Consider the following 18,204-nt stretch of genomic DNA (forward strand, 5'->3'; position numbering starts at 1 on the left):
ATACACGCGTTTACAGAATTTAAATTTCTGTTTATTTTTTTGCAATTTATATGTTTTTAAATTAGATGTATTTTTTCTTTGTCCAAAGTCTCTTAGATCCTTTTTTTCAACCGGGAGTGACCATGTCTAAAAAACATACCCTGCTTTTCCCCGTCAATTATTTACATCTTGGTGTTTGAAACTCTAAGCTAGAGATTGAGACCAAATCCCTATTAAAATGTGGCAATCAGTCAAAATACAAAGTGAATACATTTATAAAAAATAAGATAAACAAATAAATAATAATAATAATGATAATAATACTAATCATTATTATTATTATTATTATTATTGTCATACTCAAATACATTGATAGTAAAAGTTATATAATAATAATAATAATAATAATAATACCAATTATTATTATTATTATATAATAACTTTTACTATCAATGTCTTTGAGTATGACATCAACCAGCGAATCCAGAATTGGCATCTCGATCATCCATACATGGATCACATTTCATATTTGTAAGCCATGAAGGACAAAGGAAACGAGCAAGCTCTGGACATTTTGCAAGCATCCAGGTTGAGGAGCATCACATCAGGAGAAAAATAATCTTTGCAAGAAGCAGAGGATTATTTCTTTGGTAGGACAGATGATGACAAAGACACGGTGCGAGCAAAAGCGTTACGCAAAATGAACAAATAAATAGCCTGTTAATTAAACTGTGAATACACACTCAGGATCACTGACAGGATGATTCGCGAGGCTATCTTGCACATTTTTATTCACACGCTCTGCAATCCAAGAGATACTGATAACCAGCAATACGACATAAAGGACGAGTTGCTAGACACATGGAAACAATACGGATACTGAAATAAATCAGGCATTAGGCCGCGGGATGAAAAAAGGAAAATAAATCAAATAAAGCCAGCGACGAAGACCAAAGTGCAGGAACAACATGAAGCCGTCGATGCAGCAGGCAGACAGCGGGGGGGGACGCATGGGAGGAGGAAGGGGGGCACATCCATTTCCGAGACACTATTATTGTATGTTTTGATTTTTCGCTGGTTTGTGAACTTTCCAACTACTGGTGTCTCTATGGAAACCTGCCGTACCTTATCCAGTACATGGCCGGGTGCTGGTAGAAATCCAACGACCCAGATCTCTGCATAGAAAAGCTGTCATCCAACTGAGCACAAAGAGAAACCAGCACAATCAATCTAAGCACCACTTCATTGAGCACAGTTCTTGTTAAAACACTTCTCGACGCACGGCATCGTGTCTAGGCGTAAAAAAAAAAAAAAAAAATTAACTACAACTTTAGATGAATCAACCGTTTTCGGGAAATGAGATGATTTCATGGGTGCTGGACTTTCAAGCGGCTGCGACTTACAGAAATGACCGACACTCCCGCGGTGGTGTCATTGACCTTGGGATTAGTGTTGAAGTGCTTCTTTATTTTCCCTGCTACTGACAACTGATGATCATTTTCACAGAGACCCTCATCCTGGATTGAACAGGAAAAGAAGGAGAGACAGAGAGAGAGAGAGAGAGAAAAAAAGTGGAAAAAAAATCCCAACCTGGAAAGATGCAAAAGGGTCCATTATGACTGAACTTACAGTGACCCATGGATGCTCGAGCACCTGGAGGGAAGTATATCTCTGATCCACTTCCACCTCCAGCATAGATCGGATCAGTTCCTGTAACGCAAAGCGATTATCGTTGAATTTTCATCGCAGGAGGTTAAAAATAAGTAAACGTTTCGTCAATGTGGACTCCCACAGAGTCCGGCTCTTTACCTTGGCAGTGTCTGACACGTTGTCCCAGTATGGGAGAGGGAATTCTAGCTGTCCCATTAGGATCTGGTCAAAAAGCACCTCCTGATCATCGCTGCTCCTGCAAAGCATGTTGCCGTGAGCGACGTGACGCGACGCCTTCTCTGCGTGTCGGTTCTAAAAGCAACCGTATCCACTCACCCTCGGAAAGGTGGAAAACCACACAGGAGAATGTAGGTGATAACTCCAGCCGCCCAGATGTCCACCTTCAGTCCGTACCTGCGTGCGGACAAAGACATATTGAATGATGCTAGGGGCTACATTTTGAGTAAATAGTCTTTGTTTACCTGAAAACGCGACATACCCTGTTTCTGCGATGATTTCTGGTGCTACATATGTCGGGGTTCCACAGACGGTGTAGAGAGGTCCGTCTACAACGGTTGCCAAACCGAAGTCTCCCAGTTTTAGGCTTTTGCTGCCGTCCGCGTGCTCGTAAACCTGCGCACAACGAAAGCCCGGACTGAAGATGAATCCCAAAAAAGGGGGGTGCGGATCCAGGAAGTTTCACCTTTTATTCATAAAGTCTTGCTTTCCCCACAAATGAGTTGACTCAAATTAAGTGGTCCCCCTTGATCAAATGATCTGCGCTCTGCGTTACTGTTACGGACCGTTTAATTTAAAGAGAAAATAGGTTCCTCGGATACAGTCGATGACAAAAAGTCTGGTTCAGAGATAACCAGGGCCACGATTTCTGTGAAGAAAAGTGCTGTTGGGTCAATCGCATCCCAACATAAATGCGTCAAAACTTTTTAAGAAATTATATATAATTGTCAGAATCTCGCAATTACTTGAGTACAGTTTTCGATTGTTGTCTTTTTTGGATCACATAACCCAGCACAAGTCAGGGTCGGTAAAAGGGGAAGGAATAGGATCGGATAACACCGGGAAGGTCGACAGAAGGAAGGAGGGGGAGGAGGGAGAAAAGGCGCGACCGAGTGAGACTGAAGAAGTAGAAAACGGGAGGTGTGAGGGCAGCGATGATGAGTCATCTCGCTCTGAGAGTGAGGAGTGATATCACTTCCCTGTTCATTCAGAAAGGAGGGAGGGAAAGGAGAGGAGAGGTTACGTGAGCATTTTTTTTTTTTCATCGTGAACTCACCAGCAGGTTCTCTGGCTTGATGTCTCTGTGGACGATGTTGAGGCTGTGGAGGTATTTAATGGCGTTGGCCAGATTGTAAAGCATCCCGCTGGCGTCTCTCTCGGTGTATCTGTTGGCGGAGGTGATGGCGTCGAACAGATCGCCTCCCTGCCGATCAAACGTGATTGTGACTTAGGAATGATGAGCTATTCTCTAACAGCAACGGATCCGCCGGCGAGTTTTCCGAGTACTTCTCCCGTTACAAAATGCTTCCTTTCACCATTTTATTCCTTTTCTTTTAGGCCCTTTCATCTATTTCAGAAAGCTGCTCTGAGTTTTCCACTCTCTTCATCTCTCCCTGAGTGGACTAAGCAGAACAGAGCTTTAAGATAAGGCCCGCTGTCGCCGCACAAACTCAGCTCAGATCAACTGTCAGCCTTCGACGTGTGTGGTGACGGTTATTCAAACGGTGGAACTGTCAGACTCCACGTCTCAGTCATGAACACATGCACGTTTCCGTCTAGACACAAGAAAATGAGTTTTGAAACAAAGACATATATATATATTTATGTATGTATGCCTTGTGCTGTGTGCATACATATACATACTAGCTCTACTTCTATCCTCATTGCCATTGCTTTCATTTCTACAATATCTTATCTTATCTTATCTTATCTTATCTTATCTTATCTTATCGTATCTTATCTTATCTTATCTTATCTTATCTTAACTTATCTTATCTTATCCTATCTTAACAGCAAGAGCAACAGCAACAGCAACAGCATCTTATCTTATCGTATTGTATCTTATCTTATCTTATCTTATCTTATCTTATCTTATCTTATCTTATCTTATCTTATCTTATCTTTAAATACGCGCATATACACGAATAGGAGTTCATAACATCAGATAATTGTGAATCAACACAAGCCAGTGAACTGTAAGATGCAGTAATCCCTGATGCCAGTTTCAACTACATCATGATCGGCACTAAGAATCTTTAAGGTAAGTAATCAATGGATAATTCTACGAGTTAATATATATTTTTTCTTTTTTTAGAAAATATGACTCCTGTTTCCGCTTCCAACAATTCGTGCCCTGACAGATAAAAACAAATAGTACGGTTTCCATTTAAAGTTTCATATTCAGGAGTCCTTGGGGGATTCTCATTGTGATTAAAGGATTTCTTCAGGACATTATAACGGGAGAGACCTTCATTTTTGTGTTTTTAACTTCAGATGAAGTCCAATATGCGTTTGGCAGAGGGGTTTAAGAAGACTCACAAGTCAGTCTCGAGGGACTTTCCTAGTGAAGACAAAAGAAATCCCAGCCTTTGTGAAAAAAAACCCTAATACAAAACCAATAGAAACTCTTAAATGTAGTCCCTTGTATTCAGTGAGACAACTGGCTTGTGAAAAAGAAAATAATCTAATATTGATTTCACCATAAAGACCAAAAGTATCTCTCCTGTTCACACTGGTCCTGTGACAAAAGGTAAGAATTTGTTTTCACTCTGGTGCTTTTAAAAGTTTCCAAATTGCCTGCAGGCTGCAGGATATCTGAGTGTCTGGTCTTGATAGACAAAGTTCACCGTGGCGGCGTGGAAACACAACTATTATGGTTGCAAATGTCAACGCTAACGGGTACGCTTGAAGATCTATAACGGCCGTTTTTTGTTTTTTTTCTTCAAAATTTTGGTTCTAGGAGTTTCTCCACATTCCCCCAGAAAAATGCCGGCGAAAAATCGGATGCACACCATTGTTAGAAATATTTCGTCTGGTTAGTAAAAGGGCACCGAACAATATGGACACTCGTTGCTATGCTGAGTGGCGTCTCTCTGTATTTCCTGGCCTTCCAGTGCATCCATCTGTCTCCCTGCCTCCCTGTCATTCTCACAATGACTCCCTCCACCTCATTTATCTACATCCTCCTCTCGATCCTCCTACTTTGGACCGGCTCACAAGTACGTTGCTCCCACAGATTGCTTCTCATCTTCACTCTGTAGTACTCTACGCCCGCCGCGAACAGATGGATCACATTGCCGGCTCCTGAATTATGCAAAAACATTTCTTGACTCGGAGACCGAGCCACAGTGAAGAATGTGAACACGCGAGCGCCCCGGGCCACGGGACCCGTTCTCTCAATGCGTGCGACTGCTTTGAATTCATCATTTTCCTTCAGCGGTCGCGCGTCGATGCTCTTTCTCCATCTTTGTCATTGACTCGGAGATATTTCCAAAAATTAGAGGTAATTAGAGGATGTCTTGTATCCATTGTTTGAGCTATGAGAAGGCCCATCTCAAAACAAGAGCTGTGGCGTGTAAACATAAAAAAAAAGGCCCAATTTTAGAATACAAACATGCCCACACACCTTGACCAGCTCCATGACCAGATAGAGTTCGTTGTAGGTGTCCACCTCCTCTATCAGCAGGACGATATTGGGATGCTTGACTCTGCGGAGGATGGCCACCTCGTTCTGGATCATGTGCTCCTGCAATAAGAAGCGAATTATACGGCCTGTTGAAGCCTCGCTAATAAAGGAATTAGGGAGGGATTAAAAGACACGTCGTTCTAAAACTGTAACTGGGAGGATTTTATATTGTATCAATAGCTTTAATCCATAATAGACAGCGTGCATGCTGAACAACTCCAAATGTTTGCTTGTAAACGGGTACAAATGAGATGCGTGTGTGTGTGTTGGACGGAAGCCTGGTGTGTGTGTGTACGTGAGCTCTTGATGTTATATCACTTATCTACAATTAGATGAAATGGAGTATTCTATGTGATTTTAATGCGTAAAGATAATCCTCTCGTGCACAGAGAAACCAAAATTAAGAGTAAACGAGTCGATGATTCATATAAGCTGGTATCAGTATTACTAAGTTGTCGGTATGCGATACTTTGTAAAGTACCGCTGGCAAGTAGGACCACCTGCGTCTTTGGGATTGTGTGTTATAGCTACGGTTATAAAACCCTCAAACGGGCATAAATGTATATATTACCGATAACGCCTCGCAGTTGTTTTCTCCGACGTCCATATTTTTGTTTTAAGAATTTCGGAGCCACTTTATATTGTGAGATCACGTCCTTTTGTACAACCGCATCGGGCAATACTCCCGTGATGTATTTTCTTTACCTTGCCTCTGCATTTGCCCTTATTGATGATCTTCAGGGCGTACTCTCGACCCGTGGAGTGCTCCACACACTCTCGCACCACTGCAAAGTTCCCGTCGCCCAGCGTACGCCCGACCTTGTAGCGGTCCGATATGTAGGAGGGCACGGCCGGGACCTCGTCCACGACCTCTGCTACAGGAAGGAAATGCAATCTGTTAATTTCTTTATTGCTGTATTTTCATGCATTTTAATGGCTGTTTCAACAGACAGACGGTGGAATTCATAAATCACTCAAAATGAATGACGCCAGAAGAACAAGAAGAAACTCAAAAAACATTGACCCAATGACTGCGGGAAAAGATAACCTATATTTCGGCACAGGGAAACATGTAATGAAAAACCGTTCACAATGGATATGAATAAATACAGAACCACGCTCGTAAAAAGTAAGGTGTCTTCCGAGAGGCAATCTGTAGTACGGCACTATTGTTAAATCAAGACGATAATATATCTAGTTAATCATCTGTTAAATGAATTAATTCCAAATGGATCCCCAGGTAAATACAAATCTAATTGAAAAAGTGAGATATCACTCCACTTACTCAATTCAATAAGAATTAACAACTGTTTTAGTTGTTGCGTCCAAATGAGGCTAGTTTTTATCTGAAAAGTATATTGCATTGCAAATAAATGCTCAGTCGGGCAGATTACCTCATACGTAGATACGTGTGTGTGCGGGTGTGCAGGTGTGTGTGCGTGTGTGTGTTGTACTACACATTCACCTAAATATATGAGTATACATAGTCATCATTTCCAATTCTTCATTTTAGTATATTCTTACAAACTAGTTGTTTACCCTTTCAACTTTTTTCTAATCAATGCTCCTCTCTAGACTTGTCAGGGTTTAAATGTCCCGGAAATGTATTAAATATGAACTTATCATCCTGGAAATGAAATATTCTCTGCTGAGTGTGGAAGGGGCGAAATGAGGTGGAAAAGAGTGAAATCTCAGGCGTGAAACGGGAGAAATGTGACATACAGAGTGCGACTTGAGAATATTCAAGACACGAGACACTCTTGCGATACGGATCTGAAATTCCTCACCTTCGGTAACGGGTCCTTCGCCGTCTTCCACTGAGCTGGAGACTTTAGTGGAAGACAGAGAGGTAGTAGAGCCCTGCGACGCCTGCGGAGAGACAAGGGCGTGGACAGAGGGCAGGGCGGCCATGAATCCCCTGGGCCGCAAACAGCTGAACACATACGTGTCCGAAAATAGAAAGGAGGACACGTTGGACCGCTCCATCTCATTCCCCAAACATCCCTGCATCTGACTTTGAGTCGATAACAGCTTTATGTAAGACCGTTGGCTGAATAAAAAAAGTTTTTAAATTCATACGTACAGATATTTGCATCATTTTTTAGCAATACGGCACCACATACTTGCTTGCAAATTCTTCACTTGAAATCAAATGAACATAAAAGTACAAGTTGTTACCACTGTAGCGATATGTGGTTTGCAAGAGGAAAGTTATCCTTATATAATCTTAGATCATTTGTTTTTTGGCATTTTGTAGTGTGCCCCATTCATTCATTCATTCATTCATTCATTCATTCATTCATTCTATACTGCTTATTCTGCACTTGGGGTCAGGGTCATGTAGATGTACAACAATTCACTGTCTTATTCACACTTCATATTGAGACATGTAGCAGTTCACTCTCTCATTCCCATGTCTGGGCAATTTAGGGTGTTTTGGACTGTGGGAGGCAAGCGGAGAACCCGGAGGAAACTCACGCAGAGAACCGGACAAGGAGACTCCACGTGAACCAGGGGACCTACTGGCTGCGAGGCGGGAGCGCTCGCCGCTGTGCCACCATTTACCGTGACAATCTATTTACAAATAAAATGTCACCTTTAGAAAGAAGTGATGATCCCTTCAGGATCATCTATCTGGTTGTTATGGAAGCGGAATGGGGGAGAGAGGATCTAGTCTGGACTGTAAATGAGCATCTCTTCCTGTCCGTATCCTCCTTTTCCTTCACTCCGGCTCCCCCTCTCTCTGTTCTCCTCGGAAACGATCGGCCGGCTCTGGAGTGCTTCAGCTGCGTTTTTGGAAGCGTGCCTCCTTTGTGTTGGCGGGCCTCTGCCATGTGTCTTCATTTGTAAGATAAGAATCCTTTTTATTCAATTCTCAGGTCACACGGGGATGGGGTGGGGGGTGGGGGGGTGTTGGGGGAGTTTCAGCACTGAAAAATGCCACAGAGGCGCAGCAGAGACAAAATACCCCACCAGTCATGGAGGAGGGGACTTTTTATTTTTTTGCTTGTTTTTTGTTCCCGCTTTATCTTTATGATTCATGAGCCCTTTTCATAATCACTCAGGCCGAAACTGTTGAATAGAAAGCAGCAGCGTGCTTGTTGACCAACACCGTGAAAAAAGAGGTTGTGCAGATACTCGGCAATAACAGTGGCCATGATGATGTATGGTAAAAGTTAGGGTAAATAAAATATCTTGAGATATATCAAATTAAAGAGGTTTCGCTTTTGATTTCGCAAAAAGATTTGCAGGAATGTTTAACTGAGAAGAAGTTTACTTTTTGAAATGCAAAAGCCCAGCCGGGAGCCAAAACCGCAGAAGTAGAGATTTGCAGACTTGTAAAGCATTCAATATGTTGGCATTTGCAGCGGCACGGCGACGCAGTGGTTGGCAAGAAGCTCCTCGCTTTGGTTCCAACAAGGGCCCTTTTTTTATGTGTGGTGTTTGCATGTTTTCCCCGTGTTTGCATGAGCTTCCGCTGGGTTTGTGGGTTTCCTCCCGCAGTCCAAAGAGGTTCACTGGACACCCTCAATTGCCCAGATGTGCGAATGAGAGGGTGAATGGTTGCGTGTCTCTGCACGTGTCCCTGCGATGGACAAGGCGACCGGTCCGGGATGAACCCCGGCCTCTCGCCCCACCGCTGGGAAAGGCATCTCCAGCATCTTCCCCACCCTCATTGCAGGATAAGCGGCATAGATAATGAAGGAATGTTGCAAACTATAAGGCTAATTTAAGATATATTCTGAGCGCATGTCCGAATTGCACCTCTATTTATAATTTCAATATAAATCAAATATATCAATAGGTATTATCATCCCGTCGTGCACTTTGTGTCACGTGGCCACACGTGCCGTCGGCCAGGGCTGAACCTCAGGGTAGATCAAGCCCAAACGGAAACACGTCCAGACTGCGATGTCTGATGCGAGTTGAGTACTGATGATAGTCTGTCTCTTACATAACTTACTTAATGTGCATGTGTTATTTGGCAATAATAAACAGCGCTTGTGCCGCCAAGTTTGATCGGTCTCATGTCACATTTCTATAATTTTTTTTTTGATTTGGCAATCTGTGTTTTTTTTTTTTTTTTGTGCAAATAATCCTGCTGAACCTGCTGCTTGTCTCACTTACACGGGTTTTCGTGCACATGAGAGAGTGTTTTCATTTTACTTATGACTTGACCGGACATGAACCTAATTTCAGTGATGTTCAGTCCGACCGTGACATTCCCTGGAGAGAGAGCACTGACATGGCTGAGTGAGAGAGAGGGAGAGATCATAAAGACTCATATCTGAAAATTTTCTTCCAGGCCTGAGATGCCCCACATCCCGGGCCCTGCAGCTGTTGGCTATTTTTTCTTGTTTCCGCTGCAACCTGGATGCTACCTGGGCGCATTTAGATGTGAGTGACTCAGGAATCGGGTTTATGTAACATGCTTTTTTTTTTTTTGTTTTTTTTTGTTTTGTTTTGTCCTGCTTTGATTATTTTCTTTCTAAGTCCCATACTCTTCCTTCCTGGAACAACAACAACAACAAAAAAATCCTGTTTAATAAGCGGAAAGCTGATGACCCTCCACAAAATCCACACATTCTCTTCTTCCGCTCTGTTATTTCCTTGTTTGTGCGTGCACCTCCCTCATACCCTTATCGCACATCAAGCTCCATCCTCTACTCACTTTCTCCTATTGAACTCCTATCTCCCTTGGCCTCTCTTTTCCTGCCACAGATGGAAACAAAATGCAGTTGCTATGGAAACTGCTCGGAGAGGAGAAAGGCAGCTTATGAGACATCCAGTGTGGACACAGAAGCCTATATATGGCCATTTCCTGTCTGCGGGCTGGGAAGTGGGTTCAACCTTTTCCGAACAGTGTGTCTGTGTGAACAACAGCCAAGCATTTGGAGTGACAGAAAGAAAAGGAGAGAGAGGAGGGAGAACAAACACAGGGCGAGAAACTTGGTCTTACAGATATCGATCACTCGATTTGCAAAGAAGGGGAGAAGGTAACCTGTTGTTTGGCTCGCCAGCTTTAGAAATGAAAACACAGAGTACCTGCGTCTCTGTGAGTCGCACTGCCGAGAGCCCTTTTTTTTTTTACGTCGCCGCCGGAGCCGCTGCTCTTAAGAGTCGCGAGGGCAACGTTCCACGCCTGAATACTGATCAGCGGATGAGGATGAATTAAACAGGAAGTCCGCCGCTGACCCGACACGTGTCTAAAAACGGATATACGTGGAAGAAGCGTAAGGAATTATTAAAAAAATAAATGAAGGGGAAGTGGCCGTGTGAAAAAAAAGACGCACGACACATTTACATAACCAACTTAAGGACAATGCTAGGCTTGTCCTCGCCGCCTCTGCTGGATTTCTAAAGCCTTGTTTCTTTGTCTCGCTGGGCTGGAGAGCTGAACCTCCTCCCCAGCAGCACCGCCTGTCACTCACCGCCGAGCAATATCCAGCAAAGGCGGGAATTATTAGTGTTGACTTTGGTGGTGGTGAGGATGTAATATGGCTTAATAGAAATGAGATACTTCATTTTGTCCCAAGTTTCTTCTCTGCAACAGGAACAGACGGTGCAGGAGATCATGTTGTTGTTGTTTTTCTGCTATTATTTGGCTGTCTAGACGAGACAGGATGTAATATTGATTAGAGTCTCTTCCGAAGAGACACAGCTCTGTCTTTCTGTTCTGCCAGCCGAACGCAGTAATGTTTTTCCCGATCACATCTGAAATACCGGGAAGTCACACGAACGAGATGAATTGTTTTGAGAAAAAAGAAAAATCGAAAAAAAAAAAAAGAGGGTGGGAGATGGGAGGATGGATGGAGACAAATGTGTGTGTTTTTAATTTCTCTGTATGACGATGGAGCCGCGCCTTGGATATGAAATTAGAGCGAAAAAAAAATTAAAAAAAAGGAACACAGATTGAAAATGAAATGACAATAAATTTAATGATGTCATTAACAAATGGAAATGATTACATCCAGCAAAGACAATACAAACAGAAATGACTGGGCCAAGAGGAGCTGGCAGCCTCACGTGGGGAAACCACAGGATGTGGATGCTTTGGCCGTGAGAGCAACAAAAACACAAGTTATATATTTATATATCATTCAATTATGCGGCGTGTGATAAGACATTAAAATATTAAAGGAAATGATATGGTTTAGGGCTGGTCAGCGTTACAAAGATAACAAACAAGCCAGTTTTCTTACAGATATATATCAGTTCGCCCTCACCAAGTGTAATTACGCTGTCCTTAAAACGCACAGCATCACTGAATTGATCTTTTTCAACTATAATTATTACAAAAAATTGTTGATTTTTTTTTTTTTGTGACAGCGGATTGATCCTGTGCCTTTAACCAATTTTTTTGTCTGAATTATAGCTACTTAATCGTCAATTAAGGGCTAATTTCTGCTTGTGTTTTAGGTAATCTTGTGTTCTTTTTGATTCATTTCTAGCTCATTTTTGGACCATTTTTTGTTGAAGTTTAAGGTCTTTCGTGATTAGAAACAATGATATTTGATACATATATTGATATACTGCCCAGCCCGCTGGTAAATACCATTGTGAAATAATGTCTCCTGGGATTATTTCCCCTCAGAGCTTTTTGTTTTCTCTTTGAATGAGCAGTGAGTTGTGTGGGACTGACATCTGTGGTTTCCCTTTGTGCCGCCACCAGTCTTTTTGGCAGGTAAAGCAACCCCCAAAAAAAACAAAACAAAACAAAAAAAAATCGAGTGAGACATCTAATGACTTTAACACAACATGAAATAATAAATATAATTCAACCAAATAACAAATACAGCCTTATGTAACAACACACTCACATGGATCTGATGAAACAATAATCAACAGGTTCATAATACACACTTTTATTTCTTAATTAGTCTGCCTCCTTTCTCTCTCTCACCCACCCACCCCCAAACACACACACACACACAAACAGAAAATGTCGCGAATCCCCCAACACAAAACATGGATGACGAATAATGAGTGAGGCATGCAATTCAAAGGATGATAGACATAAATTACTCAATACCGAGGGGAGGATGGAGATGACACACACAACTGCTGCCAATCAATTATCAATTAATCATACGTTCACACACACAATCAGGCTACCTGACTGGTAACACAGACCTTCTGTTCGCACGGCCTTCAATCCTTCCTGCCACCTCTGCGTGTACTAATGACTCATTCTGACTGGGTAGTAGTGACCTTGCCAGCTCATGAAATATATCCGAGTGCGCTTCGGACTGAAGACAGGACAGACAACGGGAAAACAAAAAAATCAACGCGTGCGCCGGGTTAATTTAAAATATTAAGCCAGTATGGTAGAGGTGTAGTTCAGAATAGCAGGGGAATAGACTCATGTCATGAATGCACACTGTTATGACGTTTAAATGAATATGGGTCATTCAAGCATGTGCCAACTGCGTAGAACATGCAAGTGTGCATCGAGCTACTGTCCTCAGCTGGTGTGCAAATGGGGATTTCGTGTCTGCAAGTTGTTTTTTTTTTTTTTTTTTTTTTTTTCCCTGGATGAACATTCACATGGCTGTGCAATACATCACCGTAGAAGTTTTATCCGCCAGCGAGAGGCGAAAGCCATGGTGCAACACTGTGTCTGTATATTCCGCCTGAGGAAATAGGTTGTGATGGTCCGAGCTGTGCAAGCAACCTACTTCGGGCAGTAAAGTGCCTCTGAGTGTTTAAATGCAGGGTCCAGCGGGGTGAACGAGGAGTAGGTCACCCAGACTCTGTGGCTGCGTAGGGAAATAGGTTTGTAGATTTCATTGCTGTGTCAGTTCTTTGTTTTTTGTGGAGCCAAATACATTAAATTGCCCGATACATGCGAAAGTTGCAATTCTCATTTAAAAAAAAAACAGGGCCGGTTCTAACTAACTTTTTAAGAGGGAGGGTTTGGAAGGTATCTGCTCGCAAATCCACGGACGGTAACGCACGCAGGGCTGGGTAACACATTGCACGAGGATTAAAACTGTAATGGATTGTCAACAACATTTAACCAGAGTGATCCAAATCTGCACGTGGCGTGTAAAATTGTGCATCTTACTTTTGGACCTCACAAAAACACACGACCGCAGTTACCAGCCATTGGATATATTTGAAATGGTTGGCCGGCCTGCTCCACTACCGTCTGAATTTCGCTAAATCACGCGTGTTTGTTCAGAAGAGGCCAAGAGGAAAATAGATGTGCGTGAGAAACTTGGAGCTCTTCTCTGAAAGAAGATTAAAACGTGTCCGGAAGAGAAACGAGGGGATATGACTGCCTCTGTGACATTAATACCATCTTATGGGAGGATGTTAGCGGGGAGAGCTGGTATAGGTGAGTGAGAATGGGTGTTGAAATTGGGTAGAAGTAAAATTAGAAGCTGTCATGGATGGAATGGACAGAGAGGGGAATTGCTAGCGGGGCAAACCAAAAAAAAGAGAGAGTTACATTGTAAAATAGCTGAAGACAGTGAAGCTGCAGGCTGGAGAGAAGAGATAATGGGCTGCCAGGCGTCCTCCCCTCTCCCCAGCCGAGCCGACGCAGGCTTAGTATGGGGTGTCAAAGGCTCGAATAATCTCTCCCTCCGAGAAACACACACTTGACTCGTGTTCATGTAAGACTGGAATTTAACCACCCCGCCGCTGAGGTCAGGATAGTTGAACGTGGCTAATGTGCGGAGGCTTATGTTTTAATGAGAAAAGTATACGGGAGCAAAAGGAAGGGCAGCGCGGTTTAATACGGAGCGAAAAGGGCGACGCTCTTTTCCCTTCTCTTTCATTACGTCTGCTCGGCTGTCCCTCACCTCTGAAACTTCTTGCCGTTTCTCTCTGGGACTGTGGGGAATTGATTTCAGAGGAACAAGCGGAGCAGCAGAAAGTGAGCAGCGGGATCGTTTTAACCGACCGTAGAGGGGGTTTACAGTGATGCCAGTAGTATAACCCCAGCAGAGATAAACTTCTTCTCTGACCGCTAGGGCCCGACTCTAACCTCTAACTAGTTAGCTTAGCATTATTATGAATGCCAACAATGACAAATTCACATGGCAGCATCTATTGTCAATACTGGGACTTGTTATGTTGTGGAACAATGATGAGAAATTGCAAACTCTTCCTATATTGATGGGCTGAACGGGCTATGAAATGGCCAATGTAAAAACAGAATTCTCGCTTTGTCACGTCGGTGCGAAACACAATTCAAACGTCTTTGTTTTCCGAAATAGCCTGTTTGGACGCTTTTCAATCATATTCCCGAACAATGAAGCCAGCGATTCATTACGGCGTGGATTGACATGTTCTTTCCTTGTATACGATCGAATAACCCGTTACCGTTGTCAAGACCCGACGCCGAGAACGTCACGAGACGTCAATAAAAAAAAAACCTCATCCGAGTTTCATTCAGATCCCTCAGGGTCGAACTCTGTCATCCATTCACTCCCCTTGGAGAACAAATATAGCCTTGGCTGCTGCTCCGCAGCCCAAGGAGTTCATTCTTTATGCAGGCCGATTTGAGCGTATAGGTTTTCTCACACGCAGCCACACACACACACACACGCTTGTACGCAGAGGTCAGTAGGAAAAACATTCAATTTTCTGCACGGCCTATAACTGGGACTTTACTCCAAACACGTGCTAGCCTTTCCTTTCCCACCTGTTCCAATAATTACTAAATAATTACAAGATGAATCACAGTTACCTCGCTGCTGCCAGGTCAGAAAGCGCTACACACACAAACACACACACACACACACACACACACATACGGCAGCTTCAAAACTCAAGTTGTGCAACTCAGGATGTATGTTAGTATACGGGAGGTTAAAGTGTTGCGTCTGGAAAATGTCAGAGGATAATCTGAGCGCGTGAGGGTTTGCTTAGGAGCGAGCTGGAACGAAAGCAGCGGCGGGCTTAGAGCGCCGACAAATTAAAAAGCCGTTGAGTGGAAACATGGTCTGATTAGGATTGAGAAAGATATTAAAAGCTCCCATCATCCACATGAAGGCCTTGATTACCAAATACTTTGATCTGAAACACACGCACGTGCGCATACATGAACATACACTATGTGAACTAAGCCTCTCCGAGTTGCAATGTTTTCCATTTGAGTTGCATGCTACTTCTCGTCACAGTTGTATTTTTTTTCTACACGAGGAAATCACAAGATTTACAGTGTACACGGTTAATTTTGCGTCTTAAAATCCCTTTTCTCTTTTGTCTGCGACAGAAAGTGGATCAAAATGACACTTTTTTTTTTTTTTTCGGGTGCTCGGATGAGATTTTCTGGAGACGCAAGTCGAAATGCTCTGATTTTCATTTCTACGGGACGAAATGTCATCTCGGAGGGAGGAATCGCCCTCAGAACCATAAACACTGGAGAGGATTTGTGACATCGGAGGATCCTAACACACAATTCTCAGAATCCCAAAGCAGCACAGTGTGAGGTGAAAGGTCAACACCCCCCCCTCTGAGACATAATGTGGTTTCTTCATATTCTAGCCACTCTAAGATGTAGTCGGCCTATGTTCAGTGACGGCTTTGTCCTTTTCCTGAGAACATAGAAGGGAAGTGTTAAAAGTTTATTATGACTAATGCTACGGTGACTATGTGTGTGTGTGTGTGTGTGTGTGTGTGTGTGTGTGTGTGTGCGTGCGTCTCGGTGCATGTGTAGACAGTTCTTACCTGATGTTGGCTGAGGCTACCGGGGCTGTTGGGAGAGGGGCTGGGAGATTTTCCCGTGTGAGGGGTGGACAGCTGACTGGCCGGCGTCCCGTTCACTGAGGGCACAAAGAGAGGCGGCACGTGGGTCAGGGTGCGGGAAGACGGGAAGACGGGACGGAGATGTTTGAATTGGGCGATATTTCAAACTCGAACACGTGTTATCTAGCGGGGTTATATTTGTCCGGTGTCTCGGAGCGGCCCACGCTTTCCGCCCTCGACGTCCATGAATGAGGTAGAGGATCGTGAGAGGAGGTGTGAGAGGAAAAACCAAAAAGAAAAAAGAAAAAAAACTCGCTTTTGACCGATGCACAAATCCTGTTGCGTCACACCTCTTTTTGGATAACAAGCTAGTTACACCTGGGCCGGAAGTGGAAAAGCGCAAAGCGCCGTCCTTGTGTTCGACCAGGACGACCTGTAGTTTGTGCACTTGTGACCTCGGGTGGCTCGACTGTCCCGGCCGCACAACCCCGGCGGCTGGAGCTCATTAGACGAATCAGCCCTCAATCCTGTGTGTGCTCATGCAAGAAACACCAGCCTGTCCTTCTCTTACAGAAAACACGGATCGTCTTCAAGCAACTGTCCGAAAGACCTCAGATCGGAGAGGGCGAAAATACAAAATTTTGTATTTTTTCCTTGTCACCCTCAGAAAATGAAGCTGACCCTCTGAAGGTCCACCTCGCTCCTCTGACTCCTCATTATCTACAGGGCCGATCCATCGTCACCCCTCCTTTATTTCAGTGTGAAATGGATCCATTATTATTATTTCTAACATCACCGTTGCCATCTTCCTCCCCTCCCTGCCTGTCGGGTTGAAAAAAAAAACACCTGCCGGTGGAAACAATATCTCCGACCTCCATCCCATCATAAGATGAGCGGTAACCAGTGGGAACTTGGTTTCCCCTCCCCTGTCTAATGTTTATTCCCCGGCTGAGATCAAAGAAGTTTGTGAATAATTCAAGCCAAGGAGAGGTAAAGCAAACAAGAGGACAGGAATAGCACAGAATCTGCATTATGCAGCTGGGAATACTATTGCTTCGTATTTATATCATTATTATCATTATTTCTTTCATTTGCTATTTTTCAATTTTTTTAAAAAACGAAAATAACCACCAAAAAAAAAAGGGTAGTAGTGATGCCGGTGGGGGATGTAAAACGGAACCGGAGCGTTTCCATTGATGAAATCCAGCATCACGGTTACTCCTCCCAGTTACACAACAGCCAGCATCCGCGCCTCCCGCCGGCCGCGGCGACCCGCACACGGCCGCCCGAACCCCGGCGTCCCGCGGGGGGGAGGAGGAGGAGGGTGGGTAGGGACACACACACACACACTCAAATATACCGTTCGGGAAAAAAAAAATAAATAAATAAAATAAAAATAAAAATAAGTGGCGTTTTCCAAATCTCCTACCTTCAACTTCCAGCATATTTGAGAGCACAGTGATAATCCCAGAGAGGAGATGGGAGAAAAGCAGCGCACCTCCTCGGCTGCGAGTAAAGTGGTGAATGAAGGGAGGGAGAGCCGGAGCGGCGCTGGGGTGAGAACCGGCGCCGCGCCGGGGGGCGGAGACGAGGTTTGCGCACACTCTGACGCGCACAGAGAAAGAGAAAGAGAGAGAGAGAGAGATGGAGGAGGGAGGTGGAGAGAGGGAGTGAAAACTCACTTGTCCGTTTCATATTCTGCTGAAATGTTAAGCCAATAATTACGTCATGCTGGAGTGAAGAATGGGCAAACTAGAAAGCTGAAATTGGCCCAAAAAAAAAGATCTGGATTTATAAATGCAGATTTTTTTTTTTCTTCTTAGTCTTTCGGTTTTTCCCTTCAAGGATCCGCTTTCTCCATCAAACCCTATTCTCTCTCACAACAACTAACTTCATATTCTCTCTCAATACGTCCATCAATCGTCTCTTTTGGTTATCCTCGAGACCTCCTGCCCGGCAGCTCCAATTCCAGCATCCGTCTACCAATAGATTCACTATCCCTTCTCTGTGCATGACCAAAATTCTATGGATCCACATTTTTTTTTGTTTATACTGTAGCGTTTTAGTCAGGGAAAAACAAGTGTGACGATAAAACGTCTGTTAAATGAGCAATAGTTGTTGTCGGCCACAGACAACGAACTGTTCCCGCCCAATAAAGTAAAAAAAAACAG

The 18,204-nt window shown here is 43.6% G+C and overlaps 1 protein-coding gene across 4 annotated transcripts in view; it reads right to left on the minus strand.

Annotated features, from left to right (window-relative positions):
- The window catches only part of dclk1a (doublecortin-like kinase 1a), a 51,997-nt gene that overhangs the window by 2,113 nt on the left and 31,680 nt on the right, over positions 1-18,204 (minus strand). For 3 of the 4 annotated variants that reach the window (XM_086176774.1, XM_086176776.1, XM_086176775.1), the window contains 11 exons: positions 16,016-16,110; positions 7,120-7,201; positions 6,038-6,207; positions 5,273-5,392; positions 2,924-3,070; positions 2,129-2,262; positions 1,966-2,043; positions 1,789-1,885; positions 1,609-1,689; positions 1,383-1,496; positions 1,105-1,178 (listed from right to left, as the gene is read on the minus strand). In XM_086176774.1, the coding sequence (XP_086032900.1) occupies positions 1,105-1,178; positions 1,383-1,496; positions 1,609-1,689; positions 1,789-1,885; positions 1,966-2,043; positions 2,129-2,262; positions 2,924-3,070; positions 5,273-5,392; positions 6,038-6,207; positions 7,120-7,201; positions 16,016-16,110 (1,192 nt within the window). The remainder of the gene's footprint in view (positions 1-1,104; positions 1,179-1,382; positions 1,497-1,608; positions 1,690-1,788; positions 1,886-1,965; positions 2,044-2,128; positions 2,263-2,923; positions 3,071-5,272; positions 5,393-6,037; positions 6,208-7,119; positions 7,202-16,015; positions 16,111-18,204) is intronic. The other variant, XM_086176777.1, reaches the window with a different exon arrangement.

Source organism: Fistularia commersonii, chromosome 29 (assembly GCF_037954325.1).
Source record: "Fistularia commersonii isolate RoL2024-O1a breed Wild chromosome 29, RoL_Fcom_v1.0, whole genome shotgun sequence".
NCBI classification, from domain to species: Eukaryota; Metazoa; Chordata; class Actinopteri; order Syngnathiformes; family Fistulariidae; genus Fistularia; species Fistularia commersonii.